We start from the raw sequence: 26044 nt of genomic DNA, 5'->3' as shown, positions 1-26044 counted from the left end.
CTTTTCTACAATCTAGTTCCCACCTCTAAGTGCTTGCTCTGAGAATATGCCTAAGATTCTCTTTAATAAAATACAAAGAGAAAGGGATTGAATCATTGGCAACCAAGGTCTCTATTGGAGTTGATGAGCAGACAGTGTGAATGGGCTAAAAATTGATCAGGAACTATGAATGACATAGGAGAAGGGAAAAGGTGGGGGCTGACAACTGGCAGTCCCCGAGAAGGGACTCTCGGGGTGGGACTGTACTGGGTGTGCCCCTTTTTTATTCTCTGGTTCCCTCTGATAAGACCAGCAGTTAGAGCACTCTCTCCACCCAGTCTATGGTTCCTGCAGCCCAAGCCCCACGCTTTGGAAGCATGTCCATCCAAGAGAACTTTCTACCCCAGCAGCTCTGGCCGTGGATCTCTAGGTCCCAAAAAGACTTAGCAAAGTCTGTCCTAAGTGGGGCTCCAGGAGGTAAGAAGATGAAGGGACACCACTGAGCGTAGGGAAGAATTAGAGTAAACTCAGAGCTGGGGGTAAAAGCTTTGGGGCAAGGACGGCCATCAGTGTCACCTATGTTAAAGACAGACCCGATCTGAGCCTTTGATCCAGGCTCTGCAGACAGGCCAAAGGGGATCCAGCAGCATAGATGCCACGGGGCATTCCCGTGGTTCCTGGACTCTGGCCCCTTTGTACAAGGCTTCCATTGGCAAGAGAGATGATAGCTGGTTATCCTTTAACCAGTCCTCAGATCTCATCTCAGTCAGGCCTCATACCACTGACAGCGCCACAGCATAAAGCAGACCCACAGCCAAGACAGGTAACACAGCAGCATGGCAGGTGCTCTACTGAGCTGGGCTGGGTCAACCTACAGGAGCCCCCAGGCCAGAACAGCACTGAGAGGATGGAGGGAACTTGGAGAGGAGGAGAGTGGGGAAGCCATCAAACTGCCTGGAGCTGGAAGGAAATCAATAGGAACTTTAGGAAAAGGAACTGGTTGATTCAGGGACTAGATAATAAGATGTGGGGTTGAAGAGACTTCTGGGAGAGTAAATGATCTGAAGAGTGTGGAGTAGGGAAGGCTCTCTGCAGTTGGGATAAAAAGCTTGGAGTTAGACCCAGATTTGAAGCATCTTACTCAGACAAAGCACTTTTCTTGGACAATGTGTTTTTTCTTTCTGTCTTTTTCCTTACTTGTAACCTAACAGACTGCTCTATAGGACCCTCTAGACTAAACAAAGTAACAGGTTATGATACTCAGATTGAAGCAAGGCCTCACACAAACTGCAGAGCCGAATGAGCACAGCCCACACTGACAGGAGGAACATGGAGGACAGGCAGGTGTCTGTACAAGACCCAGAGTCCCCTTCTACTACAGGGCCAGCAGGATACCTTCGACGTGCTAGTGCAGCCCAACTGGCCCAGGAGCTGGGCATTGCCTTCTTCCAGCAGCAGCAACTGCCCGCAGCTATGGCAGACACCTTCCTGGAGCACCTCTGCCTCCTGGACATCGACTCAGAACCTGTGGCTGCTCGTAGTACCAGCATCATTGCCACCATTGGTAAGACTGCCAAACCCCCAGAAGCTACACAGGGCCACTGTGATGGCTCAAGGTGTCTCCTTATTTTTGCTATCTTTGACACAGTCATTCATTCAACAAATATTTGGGAAGAGATTTTTTTGGAGGGTTCTTACTTTGTTTATTGTTTGTTTTTTGAGACAGGGTCTTTTGCTGCACTAGGATTAAAGGCATGTGCCACCACACCCAGCTTGAGGCTAGGTTTTTGAGACAGGATCTCAAGTAGCCTTGGATGGTTTCAAGCTTATTATGTAGCCCATTTTATATAGACTGAACCTAGTGAGATCACAGGTATGTGATACCACACCCAGCTTACCAGTCCTTGTTGAGTACCTAGAAGATAGGGTTTAGAATTGGGGTAGATCAGTAAATAAACATGTAAGGGCAGTCTAACAGGTGGGACAGCAAATACTAAGCAATAACTTATTAAAAATATCACTAATTCAAAGCCGGCTGTGGTGGCTCAAGCTTTTAATCCCAGTGCTTTGAAAGCAGAAGCAGGTGGATTTCTGTGAGTTTAAGGCCAGCCTGGTCTACATAAGTGAGTTCCAGGACAGCCAGGGCTACATAGAGAAACCGTGTTTCAAAACGCAAAAACAAACAAACAAACCAGAAAAAAAAAAAGACCAAAATGTAGCTAATTCAGTATATTAGAAAGTTATAAATAAAGAGAAGATGTGGTCAGCAATATAGAGTGTGAAAGCAGGAGGAAGACTATGGTCCTAAACAGGGACCAGGGCTGCTGTGGAAAAGATGGGGATGGTGGTGGGTTCACATCCATGACCCCCACAGTGTGAGTGAGGATTGCTTAGAGGCCAGCTGGGGCTACAAAGTGAAATGCTGTTTCAAAGACAAAAAACAAAATGCAGCTGGGGATGTAGCCAGTTAGTCCTGGAGGAAGGGTCTGGCGTGGGATGAATTCAGCTGGACTAGAACAGCCTTACAATCCCAGCACTGGGCAGTGCAAACAGGAGGGTGAAAAATCCAGGGTCATCTTCAGCTATGCATCAACTTTAAGGCTAATCTGGGCTATATGACACTCTGAAAATTAAAATTAAAATAATAATAATAAAAGAAGAAGAAGACAGCAAGAAAGGGGGAGAAAGAGCTCTGCAGGTATTTGGGGGAAGAGAAGCCCAGGCAAAGGAAAAATCAATGCACAGATCCTAAACCAATGTGCCCTGGAATTGGGGCAGATTGCTCAGCCATTAAGATCGAGTATTGCTCTTCCAGAAGACACTAGCGCAGTTCCCAAAACCCCACTGAGCAATTTACAATACCTGTAATCCCAGCTCTAAGTAAGATGATGTCAACTGACCCTTATTCATTTACACATACTCACACTCAGACACACATAGTTTAAAAATCAATCTTAAAACACAAAGGAGGCCGAGAGCAGCATTAGAGCATAGCAGGCAAGAAGAGACTGGGGGAGGGCAGGGCCTGGAGGGGCCGTGTGTGTGTGTGTGTGCTGAGATGGGATTCAGAGCTTTGAGGGCCTGGCAAGGACTCTACCACAATTCACATCCTTAGCTGTCTTTTTACTTTTTATTTTGACATAATCTCTCTGGATTGCCCTGGCTGGCCTTGACTGCCTCTACAGCTCAGGCAGCCTGTGACCTTGTAGTCATCCTGCTTCAGCCTCCCTCCTTGCACTCTGGTTTTTCTTTTCTTTTTGGCTTTTTAGCTTGTCGGTCAAGGGTCTCTTGTCCTGTAGCTCAGGCTAGACTGGAACTCTTGCATCCCCACTGCCCAGGTGACAGATGAGCCTCATCCTACCTGAAAACAGGCTGAGGTGCTGAATGAGGGCAAGGACAGGGCTCTCCTACAGTCCTTGCTCAGCAGGTTATAGTGCGTGAGGTGGAAGAAGGTTGAGCCATGGGAATTTCCTGATGAGTTAATGGGTTGAACAAGGACAATAAGGAGACAGATATTTAGCTCTAGGATTGGGAAAGTGATCTGAAATGGAGGTATAAAATAGAAATCAGTAGCTGAGCATGGTGGTGCATGACTTCAGTCTCAGCACTCGGGAAGCAGAGGCAAGCAGATCTGTGAGTTCAAAGACAGCCTGGTCTACAGAGTGAGTTCCAGAACAGCCACTGCTACACTGAGAAACCCTGTCTTGAAAAAACAAATAAATAAATAAACAAAAATAGGAATTAGCAAGTGTGGTGGCTCATGCCTGTATCCACACTGAAGAAACTGAAATCTGAGAGTTGTTGTAAATTTGAGGCTAAACCTGAGCTAAATAGAGACCCTAACTTAAAAAGAAAAAAGAAAAAGGAAAGAAAGGTGTCACCTGCACACAGATGGTCTCCCAAGTATAAGGACAGTTGGGATCACAGACGAGTAAAGGTAGAAATGGTGAGAGCTGAGGACCAGGCAGACACACACACCACACATACACACACATACTACATACACATACAAACACCCAACACATATACCACATACACACACACACCACTTACATATCACATACACATATACCAGAAAGCACACACACAATGCACATACATACACAGATCACTCACACACCACACCACACTTACACACCACACACCACACACACACTACTCACACACCACACCATATACACACACACGTACACACATATACACAGCACTCACACACACCACACACACCACTTACATACCACTCACACACACAACCTCTCGTGCATCACACACACACCACACACACAGTACTCACAGAACACACACACATATACCACACACACCATTCACACATGCAGCATGACACACAGCATGATGGAGAGCCAGGCTGGTGGTGTACTTTAATAGCATCACATGAGAGACAGAAGCGGGAGGATCAAACATTTATGCCCAGAGATGGCTCATTGGCTTGTAATGGAGCCTGATGACCTGAATTCAATCTCAGAAACTCACATGCTGGATTCTGACCACACACACTAAAATTAAAAATTCAAGGCTAACCTGGGTTACATAAGACCCTGTCTCAGCAGGAAGGAAGGATGGAAGAAAAATAAAGGACAGGTGCAGCTCAGTGCATGTAGGAGGCCCTTCTCCAGAGCAGCAAAACAGGAGGGGAGGGGAGTACTTATCACGTGCTACTGCTCCTGTAGGCTGCTGAGGATGGCATAGAACTCAGCTCTGTCAGGGAACCCTCTTGGCTGCAAAAGCGCCTACTTGGCCTTCTTACCCCGCCTCGACTGACCCCTCACACCTAGAGCAACCTCCATAGTGTGGCACTTAACGTCAAGGCGCTTGTAAACAAAGGTGCCAAAGGCCTGCCTGAAGCTAAACATCCCCACAAGCTGTCTTCACAAGACGTGTATGCTGCGTGGACTGGGAAAAAGGAGTTTATGGCCTGTGCGTAGAGGAACTTCTGAGAATGAAAGGCTCCAGGGTCAGGGAGTGTCTCCAACGGTGCAGATAGGTTTGGCCATCAGTCAAGTTTGGGAGGACCTTCTCTCTGGGCTCTCTGGTTCCAGGGCCAGCATCACGCTCTGTGGAACGCCTCAAGGAGATGATCAAGGCAGGCATGAACATTGCACGACTCAACTTCTCCCATGGCTCCCACGAGGTATGGGGAGGTTGTGGTGGGCGGAGCTGGAAAACGCTCCTGATGGACAGCACTTTCCCTTGAAATTCCGGTTTCACTCTTGCTCTCACTGCTAGTACCACGCAGAGTCCATCGCCAACATCCGGGAGGCAACTGAGAGCTTTGCAAGCTCCCCATTCAGCTACAGGCCTGTGGCCATCGCCCTGGACACCAAGGGACCTGAGATACGCACCGGGGTCCTGCAAGGGGTGAGAAGTCTCCGGATCCTCGTTGTCTGGGGCCCCGGGGAGTGTGAGAGCCCTGGGGTGGGAGACAGTACGTCAGTGTTGGTCCTGCCCTGTGAGGGCCCACGTGTGAAACTCAGGCTTCTCTGCCCGCCCCACCCCACTCCCTAGGGCCCAGAGTTAGAGGTGGAGATTGTGAAGGGCTCACAGGTGCTGGTGACCGTAGACCCGGAGTTCCAAACACGGTGCGACGCGAACACGGTGTGGGTGGACTACCCCAATATCATCCGGGTTGTTGCAGTGGGAGGCCGTATCTACATTGACGACGGGCTCATCTCCTTAGTGGTGCGGAAAATCGGTGCGGAAGTGCCTTCTGCTCTTGTGGGGTGCCCCAAGAGGGGACACCTTCTCTTCCCTGTGGTTTCTATGTTCCGTCTGCTCTAGACCTCCCGCACCTTGCCCTGGCAGGGTCTGCTTCCCCACCTGTCCTAGTGGTTCCTTGCCCTCATTGCGGATCGGGACTGAGCCTTTGAAGCCTCTTCTTAGAGTGTGTGGAGGGCAGTGAAGGGCTCAGAAGTCCCTGATTTCTTGAGGCTCCAAGCTTAAGAGTTCCGTCTGCCGTGCCTATATCCCGGTATCAGCCTTGACAGACGCCGGCTCTCTCTATACCCGCAGGCCCAGAAGGGCTGGTGACAGAAGTGGAGCATGGAGGTATCCTGGGCAGCAGAAAGGGTGTGAACTTGCCAAACGCCGAGGTGGACCTGCCTGGGCTGTCTGAGCAAGATCTCTTGGATCTGCGCTTCGGGGTGGAGCATAATGTGGACATCATCTTTGCCTCCTTTGTACGAAAAGCCAGTGACGTGGCTGCAGTCCGGGCTGCGCTGGGGCCAGAAGGACAGGGCATCAAAATTATCAGCAAAATTGAGAACCATGAAGGAGTGAAGAAGTGAGGCTTGGTCTTTGGTCCCATCAGCCCTGTTTCCCATTGCCCCTCTTCCGCATGCGACCCCCATGCATCTCCTGACTCTGACCACCCAGGTTTGACGAAATTCTAGAGGTGAGTGACGGCATCATGGTGGCACGGGGTGACCTGGGCATTGAGATCCCAGCTGAGAAGGTTTTCTTGGCTCAGAAGATGATGATTGGACGCTGCAACTTGGCCGGCAAGCCTGTCGTTTGTGCCACGCAGGTCTGGAGTGAACCCTTGGGCTGGGCTAAAGCAACCTCAGATCTACATTTTGCGATTGGTGTCTGGTCACAAATGATGATTTGAACTTCCAGGATCTCACTGTGACCCTGGCATTCTAAGAGTGCAGGTGCCAGAGAAGTAGTAAGGGCAGGGTCCCCAATCAGAATGTGACTTCTAACAGCTTTGCGATACATGGTGTCACCCAGATGCTGGAGAGCATGATCACTAAAGCTAGACCAACTCGGGCGGAGACAAGTGATGTGGCCAATGCCGTGCTGGACGGGGCTGACTGCATCATGCTGTCTGGGGAGACCGCCAAGGGCAGCTTCCCCGTTGAGGCCGTAAGGATGCAACACGCGGTAGGAACTCAGTTCAGAAAAGCCTATGGACCAGGGACTCAGACCCCACTGCAACTCCCTGACTCTGTACCTGACTCAACCTACTGTACCTACAGATTGCCCGAGAGGCAGAGGCCGCTGTATACCACCGCCAGTTATTCGAGGAGCTACGCCGGGCAGCACCACTGAGCCGCGACCCCACTGAGGTCACCGCTATCGGAGCTGTGGAGGCTTCCTTTAAGTGTTGTGCCGCAGCCATTATTGTACTCACCAAGACTGGACGGTGAGAAACATACTGGAGACGGGGCTTTTGGTCGGGAGCAGCTGACAGTGAGTGATGAAAAGTATTGCTTCAGCGCAAGAAATGTGAGAGCTACGCATGCTGGAGGCCAGGAAGGTGGCTCTGGGGCACTTTAGGACCTATGCCAGTGGGCTCCAGGGAATTGGCAAGTTATAACTGAAGCACGTTGGGTTCAGAGCATTTTGGGCTCCTGGGGCTAAGAGGGCTTCACAGTGCTGAAGAGCCATAAGGCTGAATGCTAAGGCTCAGACTTAGCACTGAGACTTAGCACTCTTGAGCTCCACAAGACATCTCTGTCTCCTTGGATCTATGAGAGTTCGCTGTTTGTTCCCCCAAGCGGTTATGAGGATTAACAACAGGAGATGTTATACATCTTCTAGTGAGTTTTACCCTCTTTTGTTGTTTGATAGGATTTTTCTTTTTTTTTTTTTTCTTTTCTTTTTTCTTTTTTGAGACAGGGTTTCCCTTTGTATCCTTGGCTGTCCTGGACTCTCTTTGTAGACCAGGCTGGCCTCCAACCCACATCAATCTGCCTGTCTCTGTTTTCCTGGGCACTGGGATTAAAAGTATGTGCCACCACTACTGGTTTTCATAGAATTTTTCTGAAATAGGGGCCCATTAGTCCTGGCTGGTCTTAATCTTACTTTGCAGCTGAAGTAGCCTTGACCTTACACCTCAGCTTCCACCCATCTCCCAAGTACTGGGCATGTGCCAGCTAGTTTTACGTTTCTAATTTTTGAAGATTTGTCATTATTTTTAATTATGTTCATTTGTGTGTGTTTGCTTATATGTACAGTTCCTGAGGCCAGAAGAGGGTGTTGAATTCTCTGAAGCTGGAGATATAGGCACTTGTAAGCTACTTGTTGTGGATACTGGGAACCAACTCAGGTCCTCTAAAAGAGCAGTAAGAGCTCTTAAGGGCTGAGCCATCTCCCTAGCTCAGGTTTTGCTTTTATTTTATTAATATTATTTTTAATATGTAAGGACATTTAGCCTGCATGTATGTCTGTGCACCATTGTATGTGCCACTGGAGGCCAGAAGAGGGTGTCAGAACCCCTGAAACTGGACTTAGCCACCACCCTGGTGTTAAAAACTGAACCCAGCAAGAGCTATTAAAGGCTGAGCCTATCTGTCCAACATGGTAGATACTCTTAATACTTAGTGAGAATGATAAGAGCTAAAGAACTAGAATTTACCCAGGGCAACACAGCTCGTTAATGACACCAGGAAGCACAATTCAAACTCCTGTTTCTTAAGTCAACGCTCTGATGTTCTGTACTAACATTCTCCTTCTCACCCAGCTCGGCTCAGCTGCTATCTCGGTACCGACCTCGGGCAGCTGTCATTGCTGTGACTCGTTCTGCCCAGGCTGCCCGACAGGTCCACCTGTGCCGAGGAGTCTTCCCCTTGCTCTACTGTGAGCCTCCAGAGGCCATCTGGGCAGATGATGTGGATCGAAGGGTCCAATTTGGCATTGAAAGTGGTAAGCCTTGCTCTTCTGCTCCCCGGTCTGGCTTCTTGCCCCAACTCAAAGGTTTTACCTGTCCTCACTGGTCCAAGATTGTTCATAGTAATCACTAAGATGGACAAGTGTCTCAGACTCTAAGCAGGGAGGTTAAGCTGAGGAGAAGGGTATAAAAACAGAAGTATCCCTAAGAAGTCTCTTCCGTTGTCTGCCACAACCTAATAGGACAAGGGAACAGAAAGCCAGAAGAGCTGGAACTAAGTTTGAATTTATAGTTGTCTGACCATACCTGTCCTTGTCCCATTAGTGCAGCCACATGAATGCAAAGGCTTAGAAACCACATCCATCCCCTCAAACCACCGGTTCAGTTTCCTTCTCTCCTAAAGTGTAGCCTTGATTGGTGTGTGGTAATGGCTGACCTAGATTCTTCAATGACTGCCACCTTTTTCTCTACCAGGAAAGCTCCGTGGCTTCCTCCGTGTTGGTGATTTGGTGATTGTGGTGACTGGCTGGCGACCTGGCTCTGGCTATACCAACATTATGCGGGTTCTGAGCATATCCTGAAAGGCTTCTCCCCCTTCTGACCTAGATGTACCCATTTCTTTCAACCAACACCCTCCCACAGTTGTACATCTGCCATCACCCCATTCCTGTGCTTCTCATGGGCCCTGAATGTCTGGGTCCACTTATGCACTGGCCATCCAACAGCAGCAATTGTATATCCCTGTCTCAATCCGCTCAGCTAGATTCTAAGATGCCCTGAGCCTTTAATCCCAGCCCAGCTGGTTAATTCTATTCCTTTGGGCTTCCTAACGTTAGAACGGGGGAGTAGAAACAGGGTGATCTCAGCCAATATCCATAGAACCATTATTTTTTAAAATACTTCTGTCCTCTGATGTAACCCACATGACCATTTCTTGAGCAAAGTGTCATCTTCTGATGGCCTCAAGTCAGAGCCAAACACTCCTCCAGGGAGCACAATGCCACACTTTTAGGGGAGGCTGAGGTGGATGGGTATTGGGGAGAACTGAGACAGACTGGGTATTTTGTTTTGTTTTGTTTTTGTTTTTGTTTTTTGTTTTTTGTTTTTGAGACAAGGTCTCACTGTATAGCTTAGGCTGACCTCTTACTGTGGAAATCCTCTTGCCTGGCCCCCTCAAGGGTAGGGATTACAGGCATGAACCACCAGCTGGACTTTGGGCAGCCTTATTTTCTTACTGACTCCACAACCATGGAGCTGAGCTCACTAATCTGGCTGTTCTCATGCCCACTGCTCTGCTGGTCAGATGATTCAGAAACTCTTCCACAACCACTTTGTTTCCACATAAGGTCAGAAGCAAAAATGAATATTTTGTTTTAAACCCAATTATTTAGGTGCAAATAAAACAACTCCCACAGGTCAAGAATCCCAGAATTCCTCACCAAAGAACATGTGGCCCTGCCCCCACACTTCAATGCTATAGTGTGCAAAAGCGGGCATAGCGAGTGAGCAGTGCATTGCTCTTGTCCCTGAGAAAGCAGAGGGGTTGCTGGCCTGCCCATCCTAGGTTCGGATACTCCAGGGCTCCCTCTTCTCCTGCAGCAACAGCAAACCCAGATAAGGGGGAAAATGTGTTCAGTCCTCCTGTTGTTCCCTCTTTCCACTACCTCAATACCGAGTTTGAGTGTTGCTGCTGATGGCATTGTACAAGGACCACAAAGATGTCTCCCTAGCCCCCTAGCCTCCCTGCCAGGAGGTGAGGAGGAGAGATAAAGAAATGAATAACAAAACGAATAAGTCAAATTAGCAAATTAATAAATAAAATTAATAAAGGACTGCATAAATAAGACAAAGAGGGAAAGATAAAAGGTCACATGAGGATTCAGCCCCTTGCCCCTACCTGGGGAAAGCTAGGCTGGCATGGTAAGTAAGAAGGTGCCAAGTATCCCTTTGCTTTAGGGGCGCACAGTGAAGAGCAGTTTCTAGTTTATAAGGGCAGTGCTACTGCACAGGAGCTGCACAGGGTGGGCTATAGTGGGCAGACACTGTTCTCACTTGATATGGACAAGGAGGGCCCACGGGCGGCAGTGAGAGGGTGGATGTTCACATTCAGGGTGCTAGATGTCTGTTGGCTGTAAGAGACAATCGACAGTCCCCGGCTATGACCACAGGAATGAGAGTATAGGGCACACTGGGCAAAACCTGCAGGGCCACTGATGGGAAAATAGCCATCTAGTTACTTGGCAGTGATGGTGGCAGAAGTACTTGGGCTTTGAAGGCAGGGTTGTGGGCCCAGGCCTGCTCCTAGCAGGACTGTAGCCTGGGGTCACTCCTACTTGGCAGTGGAGACACACAGTATCTAGAACAGTGCCTTGAACATGGTAGGCACTGGATACCTATGTATGACAAATGGGAATATGATTAAGACTAGCAGGCTGCAGCTGCTAGAGCTGAAGACACAGCGCAGCTTTGTGGTAGTAAGGGGCAGTACGTTAGATCTCTACAGCCTTCCCCAAGGTACTCCCACCCTCAGACACACATTATTGCATGTCAATAGCTAAGGCCAGTGTACCCTAGGATTTCACATGTTGGCAGAAATTTGGGGGCCTCTGGCGGGAACCGGCTCAGGCACTGGTAGCCTGGGTGGCTGGACTGTTCCTGGAGACTTGGCCAGGAGCCCAGAGGGGGGCAGGCGCTCACTTCCAGAGCCTTTGCGCCCTGGAGAGCCATCACCTGTTGTTCGCTGAGGCAGAGAGGGTTGAGAGGCGGAGAGTGGACGGCCCCGAGGTCCAAGCCTCCGACCACCTCCTCCCTGGGGAGGGCCCAGCAGGGACACCTGGGAACGCCCTGCTCGGGACAGGCTGGCATGGAGGGTTCTGGCAGGTGGGGCAGGCAAGCGAGAGGTGGATGCCCAGGGTCCCCGGGCCAGCAGAGGACCTGCCCGGACAGGCACCAGTGGGGATGCTGGGGAGCCTGCTGAGCGTCTAGCAGAGCGAGCAAGGAGGGTGGCTGGAGAGTCAGGGGAGAGGGGCAGAGGGCCTCGCTGGTGAGTCAGGGCTATGGCCACGTTGGAGGTCACAGCAGCTGCCTGCAGAGGTGCATGCACCAGTGGTTCCCACAGCACTGGCTTTCCACTGAGCCGAGCCCCTGTGCCAGGAGCCAGGCCCCGAATACCACGAGCCATATCTCTGTCATGTTGTACCAAATGCTGTTCCATGACGCCACCGCTGCTGCCCGGACTTGGCTCAGAGCGTTTCCGCTGCAATATCGAATTCTTTTTACCTACAAGTTGTCCCAGGACCAAGAAATTAGGAAAAGGAAGGACTCTAATTCAGAGGCTGGATAACCAGAATGTGAGGGAGTCTGGGAGGCAGGGGATCTATGGAAAGAATGCTTAGCAACAGAAGCCAGAAGGTGGCATCAGTTAAACAGTGAGGTTAAGGACTGGTCTCCAAGAGGGCTTGAGGAATAAAGGTTTAGGGAGATATATCCATGGCCATAGCTTGCTGGGGGTAAGAAAAGTGAGCAACAGTGACCTGCTGGAGGCATGGACTGGAACCTGGTAGGCTGAGGTGTACTTCCAAAGCTCTAGGGCTAGACTCTTGCTATAAAAATAAGGTGAGGCCCAGCCAGGACCCAGAGGAGACAGAGTAAGCAGGCCTCACCTATGCGACGGAGCCGGTCCATAGCCACAGTCTCAAAAGCCCTTCTCATCATTGGGAACTCCTCAAGCACTGCATTGAAGTGATCCACGCTGAGCGAGTAGAGGCGACAGTAGGTGTCAGCCCTTACACTGGCTGTTCTCCGGCCTCGAGTCAGCAGGCAGATCTCTGCAAAAGTTGAGAAGAGGCTCAGAACTCCAGGCCACAGAGCTCCCTCCCACTAGGCCTGAAGCAACTAGCCCAGGATTCTCAGTTCTGTCCTTAGGCTTGGGAGGAATTAATGGTAACCTTGTCCCTAACTGCTCCAAGCAGTCTGTCTCCAGACCTGTGCATATCAGAAAGGCTACTCACTAACTTTTTAATTCTCTTTAAATTAAGCAGACAAATATGTCTGCCAGTCCCAGATGTTCCCAGTTCCTCTGCACAGTAACTCTAATACCAGTCCAATCACTCCATCCTGCCTTGAGTGAAGGCCCCAGAGAAGAGCAGACTAAATAGACACAAAGTGCCTGATGGGATGCTTGAAGGTGGTGAGTAATTAGGCAGCTGGCAGGTTATATGAGCCTCAGTCACTCTGGGCAGTGGCTGGCAGCATTGGCATGGCTGAGTTTCTGGACAGCCCCACAAAGCTTAAGTCTGCTTCATTCCTGGCTTTCATCCCTGAACTCATGGGATCCTTGCATTTTGTCATTAACAATCAATCCTAAAGGGCTGTTAGCCCTGGACATACACTAGACTCTCCTGAGAAGCTTTTTAAAACATAAAATAGGTCAGATATCAGCGCCAAGCCTGCTGCACACATTCATGAGGCTGAACACCCCATCCCTGTCATGCTGAGCCCACTGAGGAGTCGCCGTGAGTAAGGCCCACCCTCCTGAATTGAAGAAATTTATGAACCAGAAGTTATCATTAAAGTTAAATGTACAAGGAATAACACAGGGCTTTGATCCCTTTGTGAATCTTGTGATTGATGAGTGTGTGGAGAAGTTAACTAGTAGGCAACAGAATAACATCAGAATGGTGGTCATATGAAGAAACAGCATCATCATGTTAGAAGCCTTAAAAAATTCTCAACGATGTCTGTTCAGAAGAGGCGTCCACATCCCTCCTTAAAGGATCTGTTTGATTGTGATGTAGAATTGGGTCATGTACATTTTCATATCAAAATTTTTGCTAAATAAACTCAGGAAAAAAATAAAGAATAAAATAAATAAGAAAAGCAACCACAAGATGTGGCGGTGTATGCCTTTAATCCCAGCACTTGAGAAGCAGAGGCAGATGGATCTCTGTGAGTTCAAGGCCAGCCTGATCAACATAGTGAGTTCCAGGACAGCCAGAGCTACATAATAGAGAGACTTTGTCTCAAAAATAAAATAAAATAAAAAAGAGCTTCAGGCCCCAGCTCAGAAACTCACTGAGGTCTGGGGAAGAGTTATTGAGTGTTCCTGTAGCACAAACAGGTGGGCCCCTGATCCTAGGGAGCAACTGCATTCTGTCCAATGATCATGACCCCCCATATTCCCCAAGACTTGCTGACCCCCAAAGTAGGATCCATCAGTGAGGCGAGTGTCCCGGGCGCCCCGTGCCAGCACACTGAGCAGCCCATGCTGGATGAAGTACATCTTCCTGCCCACGGAGCCCTCACGCACCACCAGATCCCCTGGCTGGAAGACCTCAAAGCGGAGTTTGGTGAGTACTGCGGTGACGAAACTGGGGTCAGCATGAGCAAACAGCGGCATGTGGGCTACCAGGCCCCGGCAGGTGAAGTTAATAATCTCCTGGATATAGGAGGAGGCTATCAGACTGGCTCTGCCTCCTGCTGGAAGATGCCCCCACCAAGCTCATTTTTCTCCAGAAGACCCATCCATCCTGTCAAGAGCTGTCAATGGATGGTTGTAGGGATCTCCCTGAGAACCTGCCTTTAAGACCTTTCCATGCTGTACCTTTCCGTGGTACCTGACAACCCCTTTTCAGATAGCCTTTGCTCCCAAAAGATCTTCCACAGAAAGCCATCTCCCCTCAAATGCTTGTCCTCCCTCCCACAGGAACACCTGATAACCACTCCCTTGGAGCCCAGACTGCACCTCCAGAAGCCCAGATCCTTGAAGAGCCCTCCCCGCAAGGTCCAGCCTGGCCCCACCTCCCGAAGTGGCTCGCTCAGCTCCCCCAGGATGCTCTCTTCATCGAACATCTTGCCCTGGTAGCGGTGCTCGTAGTACTCATGGATGCGCTGCCGTGTGTCAGCTGGCAGCTTGTGGAAGGACATATACTGCTCCACCTGCTTGTACTGGGGAGGCAGCACCAGTTGCCAGTAGGAAAAAGATGTGGAAACATGGGGCCAGAACAACGGGGATGGGGGTATGCAGGTCACAGAAGTTGAACCCAGAAGTGATAAAAGTGGTGTGCACAGACACAGGAAGATACAGGATACAGGAAGACAGGGCAATTACAGAAAAACCCCAAATGAGGGGTCCACAGACAGAGGCATGGGGACAGACAGACAAATGGATATGAGGCAGGAAGGAACATAGGACACATCACAACAATCTCCAGCACTTCTCCACACCCACCCCTTCCCTCTCTTGTCCCTGCTGACCTTCTCTTGGTACTGTCGCCGGGAAGAGTCCAGGGACTGGATAAGTGCAGTGGCGTGACCGATGAACATGGCATAGCATGTGGCGCCCACAATCATGCTGAGCATGGTGAGCCAGACGTCCGGCATGCCCACCGGTGCCTGCTGCCCATAGCCAATGCACAGCATGTGACTCATGGCCTTGAACAGGGCATGGGAATACTGGCGACCCCACGAGTGGTTCTGGGGGGCAGAGTATGTTGCAGAACAGGGGGTGGGCCCCTCAGAGTCTCATTCTCCACCTTCCCCCTTTTCTCCCTTTCAGCACTTCTGTGAGCCCCTTCTATTTCAGACCTTCCTCTCAGCATTTGGTGTATGGAGTCCCCAAAGCAAAGGGTTTCTTCTGTGGATGGGGACCTTTGTTTTGCCTGGTCTCCTTCTTTGCCTCTCCCTCCAACACAAAAGCACTTCCTCTGTCTAGGTTCCTTACCCTCTCCCCCACCAGTCCCTTCCCCTTCCATCTTCTTTCTGGATTATCTCCTACCCACTGCTCCCTATGGCTATCCCTGTTGCTCAGGCAGAAGCCCTTACAAGGCCCAGGAGTGCCAGAGCTGGGGGACGTCTCACCACCATGCGGTTCATGGAGACCCAGCAGTCGGAAGGGAAGTCCTGCAGCATGGGGACCAGGAACTGCAGGCAGCCGTCCCAGTGACACAGCAGCAACATCATCCCAATGAGGTTGAAGATGCGAACCACTGCACTGGCCAGGTCATAGGTCATGTGGAAGATCTGAGAAGTCCGAGGAAGCACTGTTGTGGACAGGAACCCCGCTCGGCTGGGTCCCCTCCAGTCCCAGCCTTGCAAATTCCCCTTGAACCTCTTTTTCCCTTTCTCAGTCTCTCTGAATTAAAAAAAAAAAAAAAAAAATGTAGCTATTAACTGGCCTAGTGTTAAATGTCTGTATCCCAGCTACTGGGGAAGCTGAGGAAGGAGAATCAGTTTAAGTTTAAGGCCAGCCTAGGCAACTTTTTCCTCTTAAATTTAAAAAAAAAAAAAAGAGTCAGATGTAATGGCACACCCCTTTAACCCCAGCATTCAGGAGGCAGAGGCAGGTGAATCTCTGTGTTCAAAGCCAACCTCATCTACATAGCGAGCCCTAGGATAGCTAGGACTAAATAGAGATATCATGTCTCAAAAAACAAAACAAAATGTTATGTATATAAATGTTTTGCCTAAATATACATCTGGGTATCATATGCATGCCTGGTGCCCTTGGAGGGTGTCTTATCTCCTTGAACTGGTATTACAGATAGTTGTGAACCAGCATGTAAGTGCTGAGAATCGAACTTAGGTCCTCTGGATAAGCCATTTCTCCAGCCCCCAGCCTGGGCAACTAAGTAACATCTTATCTCAAAATAAAAAGTAAGGGCTGGAGAGATGGCTCAACAGTTAAGAGCACTAGCTGCTCAGAGACTGATGTACCAACAAAGTACCATACATGAAGAGGACTTAGATGTCCCTGCTTAGATGTAGCCAATAGGCAGCTCAGTCTTCATATGGTTTCCTAGTAAGGTAAACAGGGATTGTCTCTGACATGGACTCTGTTGCCTGCTCTTTGGTTACAGATGGGGGGGTGCATTGCCAGGCCACAGAAGAAGAGGATGCAAGCAATCCAAATGAGACTTGATAGGCTGGGGTCAGATGAAGGACAGTTCTCCTGTTCTGAGAACTAGGGCAGTGGAAAGGGGGGAGAAGGATGGAGGGTTTGGAATGGGAGGAGATGAGGGAGGGGCTACAATCAGGATATAAAGTGAATAAATTATTTTTAAGAATAAAGTTAATTTTAAAAAACCCAGCAGGAACTGTTTTGGGGCCAAGAGACTGAACAATGCATTTGAAAGATTTACAGGTAAGGTTTGATTGTGTACACATTTTACACATTCCCTGAACACTGTGAGATATCTAATCAGAGGCTTGCAGTGTTTTCAGTCAATAAAATACTCTTCTAAATTTTTTCTTTTAAAAAAAAAAAAAAGCACTAGCTGCTTTTCCAGAGGATATGGGTTTGATTCCCATGTACAATAATTTCAGTCCACAGGCATCAGGTACATATGCAGTACAGAGACATACACACAAATAAAATAATAGCAAAAAACAAAACAAAAAAAACTAGGGATATCACTCGGTGGCAAAGCACTTGCCTAGCATATATGAGGCCCTAGGTTAAGTCCCCAGTAAGGCATGCAAGGATGAGGGATGTGACTATTATTTACTTATATAGGACATTATAACACATGGTTGCTTTTTTCATCTTTTACGTACAAAGACTGAAACCAACCCTGTGCTTGGAATTAAACAATAAGTGTTGAGATAGAGATTCAGAGAGTTCTAGATTGCACAAGCTGCCCAGGTACAGCCTGGGGAAACAGGAAAGTTGTCATTCCCAGTGTAATGTCCTCAGGACAAGGATTAACACCAGCATTCCTCTTCCCATCTAATAATAGCATTCATGATAATAGCTATTTTCTGGCGGTTCACACCTGTACACACAGCACCTAGGAAACTGAGGCAGGAGGACTGCCAAAAGACTGAGGCCTTTCTCAAAAAGCTGAAACCAAGGCAAAACAAAAAGCCAGTGAAATCCTGGGAACACACTGTGTGAGGATGTTTTTCTCAGCGCTTCACACATACTAACTCCAACCATATTACACAAAAATATACCAGCTAAGGTCAGCATGTCTAACACCATCAGAGCCAATGAGATGAGCGCACACGCTAAGCCACTAAACTCTGCACCTCTTTTCCATTTCCACTCTTCCACTCAAGAAAGAATCAAACAACACCAAGTGTTTTCCTAGCGGCAGTGTTCCTCCTCTCCTTACCCCGACCCTCAGCCTAGGCATCCTTCCCAGAGCTCTCCTCTGTTCCTGCCTCTCTTACCCACCAACTTTGCAAAGAATTCACACTTGGAAGCCTCAATATCTCTCCCACCCCATAAAGTTGCCCAGGACTTCCACCCATAGCACCTTTCCTAGGAATATGATACCCCCCTGCCCACCTCCCCACCCCACCTCTTCCCACTGGTGTATGTAACGAATGAGGCGGGAGAGGCGGAGCAGCCGCAGCAGGCTGAGGATCTTGGTGAATCTAACGATACGCAGCGCGCGTGCTGTCTTGTAGACCTCAGCATCTAGTCGTGGCTCCAACTCCACCACTAGGAAGATGTAATCCACAGGGATGGAGGAGATCAGGTCCACCAGGAACCAGGTGCGCAGGTAACGTGTGCGGATGGCCCTTGGCGCCAGCAGGATCTCGGCACCTTCCTCCACCACAATGCCAGTTCGGAAGTTGAGCACCAGATCCAGCAGGAAGAAAGTGTCAGAGAGGACATTGAAGACGATCCAGGGTGGGGAGTTCTCCTCCTTGAAGAAAGTGATGCCCACGGGCAGGACTATGAGGTTCCCCACCATCAGCAACAGCATGATCAGGTCCCAGTAAAACCTGTGGAATAGAGAGCAAGATGGTGTCTTCCTCCATCAGCAGCTAGATTAACAGAAGATAGTCTGATACAGCCAAGAGTGGTCAAGATCACAAAGTCACAAATTGGTCATCTCAACCGGCTGAGAGTGAAAACTGGAATCACTATTTGGGAAAAGAGCATTACATAGTAGAATGAGATATTTGTACTCCATGCAACTCTGCTCCCTTATGTATAAACACCCAATGGGAGCATGGTTCTAGGAAATGTAACCCATCATGTCTATAGCAGGAGTAAACTTGGGAACAACTCAAATGTTTATCAGTGGAAAATGAAGAGGGCTGGAGAGATAGTTTAGCAGTTAAGAGCACTGGCTGCTCTTGCAGAGGACCAGTGTTCAATTCCCAGCCCCCACATGATGGCTCAGAGCCATCTATGACTCTGCTTCCATCACATCTGATGTGCCCATCTGGCTCCAAGGCAAACAGAGGATACACAGACATACATACAGGCAAAACACAAACACACACACAAATAAATTAAAATTTAAAAAATAAATGTAGATAAAGACATAATACATAGAGGTAAATATATCCACAGCTTGGAACACTGTTTGACAGCATAGCTGAATCTCACATTTGAACCAAGAAGAGATTTATCTTTATTTTATGTGTGTGGGTATTTTGCCTTAACATATATCAATACACCATGAATGTGCAGTGCTCACAGAGGCCCAAAGACACTATCAGATCCCCTGGAACTGGAATTACAGAAGGCTATGAGCCACCATGTAGGGCTGGGGCCCAAACTCAGATCCTCTACAAGGGTAGCCAGTACTTTTTTTTTAAATAATTTTAATTTTTATTGAAAATAGATTTTTTTCATACAACATATTTTGATCACAGGTTCCCCTTCCTCAACTCGTAGATCCTCCCCTCCTACCTACCCACCCAAATCCACACCTTTCTTTCTCTCTTTCATTAGAAAACAAACAGCCAACTAAACAAACACACAAGCAAATCAGAATCGGACAAAACAAACAAGCAGGAAAAAAAGTGTCAAAGAGAAAGCACAGGAAATGTATAAGGAAAGCTGTGGGTGATGGCACTCAGGGAGGCAGAGACAGATTCCTGAGTTTGAGGCCAGCCTAGTTTACAAAGTGAGTCCGTGACAGCCAAGGCTACACAGAGAAACCCTCTCTCAAAAAGCCCAAGTGGGGGAAAAAAAAGAAAAATATATAAGGATGCAGAGACACATATACATTCACACACAAAAATCCCATAAAAATCCCACAAAATCAGAAACCATACTATATAAGCAAAAAACCTGTAAAGTTAAAAAAAAAAAAAATGCCCAGGCAAAGCATTATAAGACAAAAACCCTCCAAAAACACCATTGAATTAATTTTATGTTGGGTATCTATTGCTGACATGTGGCCTGCCCTTACTGTTTGTATAGCCAGTGAGACACCATTGGAGAATTTTTTTTTTCTTTTTTGAAAGGTTGTCAAGTTGAGATAGCTTCTGGGTTTGGGGTGAGGACTTTTGTCCACTTCTATCAAAGCTGAAACTCCATCTGGCTTAAACCTGTGCAGACCCTTGCACGCTGCCACAGTCTCTGTGAGTTCGTATGTAAGTAGGCCCTGGGGTGTCTAGAAGGCCTTGTTCCTTGTTGTCTTTCATCAGCATTGGCTTTTACACCCTTTCTGCATAGTTCCCTTAATCCTGAAGGGAAGGACTTGATGGAGACATCCCATTTAGAACTGAGTGTTCTGTAGCCTCTCACTCTCTACAGTTGTGGATGTCTATATTTGTTACCATCTACTACAGGAGGAGGTTTTTCTGATGATGGCTGATCAAGATACTAATCAATGAGTGTAGTGGTTTGACTAAGAATGTCCCCACAGGTTCATATATTTGAATGTTTAGTCAATAGACAGTCACTGCTTGAAAGGATTAGAAGGATTGAGAAGGGTGGCCTTACTGGAGTAAAAAGGAAGTGTGTTATTGGAGGTAGGCTTTGAAGTTTCAAAAGCTCATGCCAGACCCAGCTTCTCTTTCTGTCTCTCAGTATGTGAAGCAGGATGTGGCTCTCAACTCCCGCTTTAGCACCATGCTCCCTGCTATGATGTTAATGGATTAAGCCTCTGAAACTGTAAGCAAGCCCCCAATTAAATGTTTTCTTTTATGAGTTGCCTTGGTCATGCTATCCTCTACAGCAACAGAACAATGATTAAGACAATGAATATAGCTGAATGTTCTTAGGAGTGATTTTATTGCTATGTTCCTTTAACAGAAAAATAGCATTTGGTTTTCTCCTAAGTCCATAGCCTATCTAGCCTCAGGTTCTTGGCATCCAAGCAGTGTCAGGCATGGGTTCCATCTCATGGAGTGAGCCTTAAACCTAGTCAGATAGTGATTGGTTACATGGAAAACCTCTGTGCTCCTGTTTCCCAGTGCAGCATACAGAGGAGCCACTACAGCAAAGGGTTTGCAGCCGGGGTGGTGCTTACCTTTCTCCTCTAGCAGCATGCAAGACTAGCTTTCAGCACCAGGAACACTAGTCAGTAGGGTCAGCAGAGAATGCTCTTAACCACTGAGCCATCTCTCCAGCCCCTGAATCTCACATTTTTAGCATTGAGCAAAAGAAGCAAGAGACACAAGGTTAAAAATCGGATAATTCCATGTACACAAAGTTCCAAGACAGACAGAAATGGTTTGGGAGTCATAGAAAAGTGATAAAACTATTTTTAAAGCCTTTCTATTATAACTATTTTAAATTTTTTCTTTCTTGTGTGTATGTGTGCATGATATGAGGTGCATGTGGAAGTCAGAGGACAATCTGGTAAGCACCATTCTCTCCTCCAAGGGTTGACTGAATTCAGATTACCAGGTTTGTGCAGCAAACACCTTTTGTTACTGTGCTACCTTACTGGCCCCCTTTCTGTTATTTTTCTCTTATGGTGAAATAATTTTTATTGTGTAAAATTAGTTTCTTTATTTGCAAGTTAAATTCAAGAGATGAAAAACAATGGTCCAAAGGACAAAGTAGGCAGATAACTAACCCCCCCCAAAGGCTCCCAAATGAAGAGAAAAAGGAAAAAAAAAGACAGAGAGATTCTTCTTCCTTCTTCACAGAGAATGAGGAAATGAAAAACATAATGTACACATCAGTGGATGTGTGCATGACACAGCACACATCTATAGGTCAAAGGACAACCTGTAGGACCAGTCACTGCACACATGTAATACATAGACACATGTGCAGGCAAACATTCACACACATAAGAGAAATCTAAATTGTTTTTCAAAAAGTAGACATGCACAGAGCTGCACACACAGACACACTGGCACCAACACTGTTTTTAAAAAAAAAAGCAACTTTTTTTTTAAATAAGCACTCTATGCTGATCTCACTGGGTTGTTGGGAAATTTTCCAGAGACAATGGACATGACAGTGCTGTATAAACAGTGGTTGTTGTTATGGTTCATCACTCTTTATCTCCAGATTTCTGAAAAGGTAGCTGCTTCTCCAGGTCTCTGTCTATTTCTAATCTAGGCTGTCCTACCCTTCTCAGTCTTCCTCTTCTCCAACGGGGCTAGAGCATGGATGCTGCTTCTCTGTGAGTGGGGGAACTGTCATCCATGGCCAGGGTGGGAATAAGCCACCCTGCACACATCTAAACTGGGCTTTTCAGGGATTCCCATCACCCTCCACAGTACTTCAGATGGCTGTACATGCAAAGGACTCCCTGAAAACCCCCAAGACAGCATGCCTTGAGCTGTGAACTCCTTCCCTTCTCTAGGCTGCTTGTGCATGCTGAGACTCTGGCTGAGGTAGGCCAGACAAGCTACATTGCTTCAGAAGCTGTGTAGATACAAGGTCAGGAGGGAAATAGGGAACAGCTTCATTCAGAGAAAAATCTCCGGAGCACACATCCCAGTATAAGTTCCAAACACAGTCCCTTCTGATCCAACTGCAAAAGCAATCCTCTCAGCCCCTGAAAGTAGCTTGCTGGTTCCCAAGTCCAGACCCACCCCTGGATGCCCTGTGGACTTTATGCTTTTACTCAGCAACAAACCCTTGATGCTTCTTCCTCCCTTCTGACAGCTGCTGAGAAGAAATCTTGCACTGTGAGACACTGAGAGAGAGGAGAAAAAGGTTTGCCTTGCTATCAGAGCCTCTTCACAGCCTGCCTCACAGGCAGTCACAAGCCCAGCGGGTGATGTGGTAGAGGACGGAGAAGCAACACAAGTATGAGGGGGATCTGGTTTCTGGGGATATGTCTGAGGGTGAACTGGGGGAGGGGAGGAAATCTGCTGGAGAATAGATGTGCAAGTGAAATAATAAAGAGGGCTAGGGGGTTATTTACAGGGAGTGGATATTTGATGGAAGATATTGTCTGGGTATCCGTTTGTGTTCCCAGACCCCAGAGACATGCCTCATTTCTTCATCTAAAAGCTGTCCTTCAACGTCCCCAAGGACAGGGCTGATTTTCTCTCCTACGACCTTGATGTAAACGTACAGCCCAAAAGGGACTGTGAAATGGCTACATTCCCACTCTCATCCCTTATCTATGGGGAACACCTGGGCGGTGGCCGAGCCCATGCTGTCCTCCTCCACCGTTCTGACTATCCGCCTCGCCCCGCCCCGCCCCGCATCGCCGCATTCCGCCTTCAGCACCACGGACAGCAAACAGAGCTGCGGAGGGGCCCGAACCCTGTCCATCTCCAGCGTTCCCAGCTTCTCTTGTACTTCAGCGCCCCTAATCTGTTCTGCTGAACTGGGCAAGTGCTTGGTGTCTGGGCAAAGCGTGGTAGAGAGCGGAAATAGGCTTCTCCCTTCGGTCTCCGAGTTTGGGGGTATGATACAATTTCTCACACCCTGAGAAAACAATACTGGAAAGACGCAAGATTTCCAAACTTGGACCATACTCTCTGTGGTGGGGTTCCTGCATTGGACAAACCAAGTTCCTAATGTCTCCCTAACCTGACAAAACACAGCGGACCCCGGGGAAACCCACCCAGGAATCCGCAGGCTGGTAGCACTGGGGTCCCTCGCTCTCCCCGCGGAGCCCCCCGTACCGGAAGTCGCTGTAGGGATGGATGATCCAGGCCCCGGCGGACTTCACCCTCTCCTGCTCGATTTCCACCGCTTTGTGGCTGCCGAAGACCCGGAGAGAGAACTTATTGACGGTCGGCTGAAGCAGCGTCCCGAGCTGCCTCCTCTTAGGCTCGGGCGCAGACTCCGGGACTCCACCTGAGGCCGCGCGGGCCTGGGCGGGGGCCGCGGGAGGCGTCTCGCGCGCAGGGGTCTCCGCCTCTCCGGCCCCGACCGCCGGCCGCGCTTCCTCCTCCATGACTGCCCTCACTCGAAGGGCCTCCCCAGCCGGTCCACGGCCATGGCAGGCGCGCTGGTCCCTGGGAGCCCTGCCCAGGCACCGGAGCTGCGACCCGCGTGCGCCCGGGGCGCAGGGGGCGTGTGCAGGCGATAGACGTCGGGCGCTGCGCCCCCTGGCGAGGGCTGCGCGAGAACGGGAGGAGCGGACCGCGGGCCCCGCTGCAGCCCACACCCCAGGGGCGTGGTCTAGGGGCGCTGAGGTTGTGTGGGTGTGTCTCGCTGTTTGAAGCGGGAACTCACTGGCCATGTGCAGACCGACAGTATGGAAATTGAGATTCTTCTTTCCCATCCTTGTCCAGAGCCTTCTGTTTTGATCACGTCTTTTCCCAACACGTTCCTAGGTGTCTTCCTCTGCCTGAGATCCTCTTAACTGCTTTCCTAATTAATTAAACCAACCTTTATCGAAGGCCATTCACTGAGTACATGCTGAGGATGCAAAACTGAGCACAGAAATCTTAGCTACGAAGTCAACGGTGCATCTCCATAAACAGATCAACAAACAGGAAAATACCAAACTACATGCCTTTAAGTGCTGTAAGTGTCGAACATTTCAGTTTCTTCCCTTTGTTTCCACTTCTTATTGCCACTGCCTTAGATAAGCTCCCATCATCTCCAAGTAAATTATTTCAGAAAGTTTATATTTTGTTTATGATACGGGTTGTAGCTTGGGCTGTTCTTGAACTCCTGATCTTCCTGCCCCTGCCGTTCAAGTGCTGGGATTGCTAGAGTGTGCCACTAGACTTGGTTTCAGAAGTTTTTAATAATCTTCAAAATCTGCTGGGCATGGTGTTGCTCACCTGTAATCCCAGCACTGGAAGGCTGAGGGAGGTGGATCTTTGTGACTTTGAGGACAGCCTGGGCTATATAGCAAGTGCCAGAACAGCCAGGACTCTTGGAGAGACTCTGTCTCAAAATAATAATAATAATAATGTCTTCAACAAATTCTCCCAGGCCAACTCATTTTCTACAATCCACTTTCTACAATCCACATGAAACTGTGAAACTTACTTAAAGTCCTTCAAAGTTCCCCTATTTTAGAAATACAGCAGATAAGACTGCTCTTCCAGAGGACCTGCCTAATACCCACATTGCACCTCACAGTTGTCTGCAACTCCAAGATCTGACACTTTCACATAGACATACCTGCAGACAAAACACCAATGCACATAAAATAAAAATAAATAAATTATTTAGAAACATATTTAAGCTTCTTATACTTACCTATCACTAAAAATTTGGACTTAGTCTCAACAGCTTTTATTTATTTACTTTTTATGTCTGAGTATTTTGTTCCTATGTATGTTCTGTGTACCATGTGTAAGCCTGGTACCTGCATAGTTGAGAAGAGGGTTTCAGATCCCCTGAAACTGGGGTTGGAGATAGTTGTAAGCCACCATGTGGGTGCTGGAACTTGAACTTGAGTCCTTTGAGAGAGTGTTCTTAACTTCTGGCTGATCTGTCACTCCAGCCCCAGGAATTGCTTTTCTAGCAGCCCTTCTCCTCCTCCTCCTCCTCCTCCTCCTCCTCTTAACCATCTTGTTTTTTTTTTTTAATTATTTATACAGTATTCTGTCAGAAGAAGGAATCAGATCGCAGTAGTCCTTTTCTTAAAAGCCAGAGCAGCATGTGATGAAATGCCTTGTTCTGCAGTCACTAGGCCTTTAGAAATAGTTCACCTGCTTGTTATTTTCTATCAGTTCTCTTTCCAACAACTGATTCAGATCACACCTCCTCTGGGAAACCTAAAAACACATTTCTATTTTTTTTTTTTCTTCAGCCAGTCTAGTCTAGAGCTTTCTAAGAGCACATTGGGCAGCGCTGTATGTAACAGCTCTTGTCACTGGTTTACTTTTATTTATTGTTTGCTGTTGTTTTGATACAGGGGCTCACTATGCAGACTTGGCTGGCATGGAGCACAATATGGAGACCAGGCTTTCTGGAACTCACAGAAATCCATCTGTCTCTGCCACCATGGCTGAACGCCTTTATTTGTCTGCAGGTTTGTGTCCTCTCCTATTCAATGCTCAAACTGAGGTTCTGAAGAAAAATAAACTTGTGCTGGGTACAGTGCTGGGCTCACAGTGAATAGTCAGTAAATGCTTATTGAAAATGAACTAGGAAAGCCTTCCTGAGGTGGAAATGAAATTGTGTTCCCCCAATTCCTTCACACACGCACATACACAGAGACACCTTTTGAGATAGTTCTATGTAACCATGGCTGTCTTGGAATTCATTATGCAGATCATGCTGGCCTTGAACTCATAGAGACCTGCCAGCCCCAGCTTCTGGAGTTCTGTGTTTAAACATGTGAGCCACCAAGCCTGGTT

The 26044-nt window shown here is 48.2% G+C and overlaps 2 protein-coding genes and 1 pseudogene across 6 annotated transcripts; 2 read left to right on the top strand and 1 right to left on the bottom strand.

Moving 5' to 3' along the window:
- Positions 1–727: 727 nt before the first annotated feature.
- Positions 728–10458, top strand: Pklr (pyruvate kinase L/R). 3 transcript variants are annotated; one of them, XM_021630903.2, is made up of 11 exons: positions 728–802; positions 1361–1543; positions 5037–5128; positions 5224–5355; positions 5503–5689; positions 6007–6277; positions 6370–6520; positions 6727–6879; positions 6975–7141; positions 8462–8643; positions 9083–10458. In XM_021630903.2, exons 2-11 carry the CDS (start codon positions 1453–1455, stop codon positions 9187–9189), a joined length of 1533 nt encoding a protein of 510 aa, XP_021486578.1. In that variant the 5' UTR covers positions 728–802; positions 1361–1452; the 3' UTR covers positions 9190–10458. The 3 variants fall into 3 exon arrangements, with proteins under 3 accessions (XP_021486578.1, XP_021486497.1, XP_060248752.1); XM_021630822.2 differs by lacking the exon at positions 728–802 and having other exon boundaries at positions 810–1543; XM_060392769.1 differs by lacking the exons at positions 728–802; positions 9083–10458 and adding an exon at positions 7956–8010 and having other exon boundaries at positions 810–1543; positions 8462–8601.
- On the bottom strand, positions 9725–23848 carry Hcn3 (hyperpolarization activated cyclic nucleotide gated potassium channel 3). 3 transcript variants are annotated; one of them, XM_021629334.2, is made up of 8 exons: positions 23402–23842; positions 17911–18340; positions 15431–15628; positions 14864–15082; positions 14408–14554; positions 13805–14045; positions 12271–12435; positions 9725–11887 (listed from the first exon to the last, which is right to left on the bottom strand). In XM_021629334.2, exons 1-8 carry the CDS (start codon positions 23674–23676, stop codon positions 11187–11189), a joined length of 2376 nt encoding a protein of 791 aa, XP_021485009.1. In that variant the 5' UTR covers positions 23677–23842; the 3' UTR covers positions 9725–11186. The 3 variants fall into 3 exon arrangements, with proteins under 3 accessions (XP_021485009.1, XP_021485501.1, XP_060248716.1); XM_021629826.2 differs by having other exon boundaries at positions 15467–15628; positions 23402–23841; XM_060392733.1 differs by lacking the exons at positions 9725–11887; positions 12271–12435; positions 13805–14045; positions 14408–14554; positions 14864–15082 and having other exon boundaries at positions 15473–15648; positions 23402–23848.
- On the top strand, positions 12862–13496 carry LOC110544225 (small nuclear ribonucleoprotein G-like; annotated as a pseudogene).
- Positions 23849–26044: the final 2196 nt, after the last annotated feature.

Source organism: Meriones unguiculatus, chromosome 1 (genome assembly GCF_030254825.1).
Source record: "Meriones unguiculatus strain TT.TT164.6M chromosome 1, Bangor_MerUng_6.1, whole genome shotgun sequence".
NCBI classification, from domain to species: domain Eukaryota; kingdom Metazoa; phylum Chordata; class Mammalia; order Rodentia; family Muridae; genus Meriones; species Meriones unguiculatus.
This window is presented reverse-complemented; position numbering and strand designations above follow the sequence as displayed.

Bases quoted from the DNA above. Each gene is read 5' to 3' on its own strand.
- Pklr (XM_021630822.2), top strand. From the start codon at position 1,279: ATGAGCACAGCCCACACTGACAGGAGGAACATGGAGGACAGGCAGGTG. The intron at 6,880-6,974 runs GTAGGAACTCAG...CTGTACCTACAG, and splicing joins CCGTAAGGATGCAACACGCG to ATTGCCCGAGAGGCAGAGGC. The intron at 7,142-8,461 runs GTGAGAAACATA...CTTCTCACCCAG, and splicing joins GTACTCACCAAGACTGGACG to CTCGGCTCAGCTGCTATCTC.
- Hcn3 (XM_021629334.2), bottom strand. From the start codon at position 23,676: ATGGAGGAGGAAGCGCGGCCGGCGGTCGGGGCCGGAGAGGCGGAGACC. The intron at 18,341-23,401 runs GTACGGGGGGCT...TCTATTCCACAG, and splicing joins CATCCCTACAGCGACTTCCG to GTTTTACTGGGACCTGATCA. The intron at 15,629-17,910 runs GTGGGGTGGGGA...CGGACTTCTCAG, and splicing joins ACATACACCAGTGGGAAGAG to ATCTTCCACATGACCTATGA.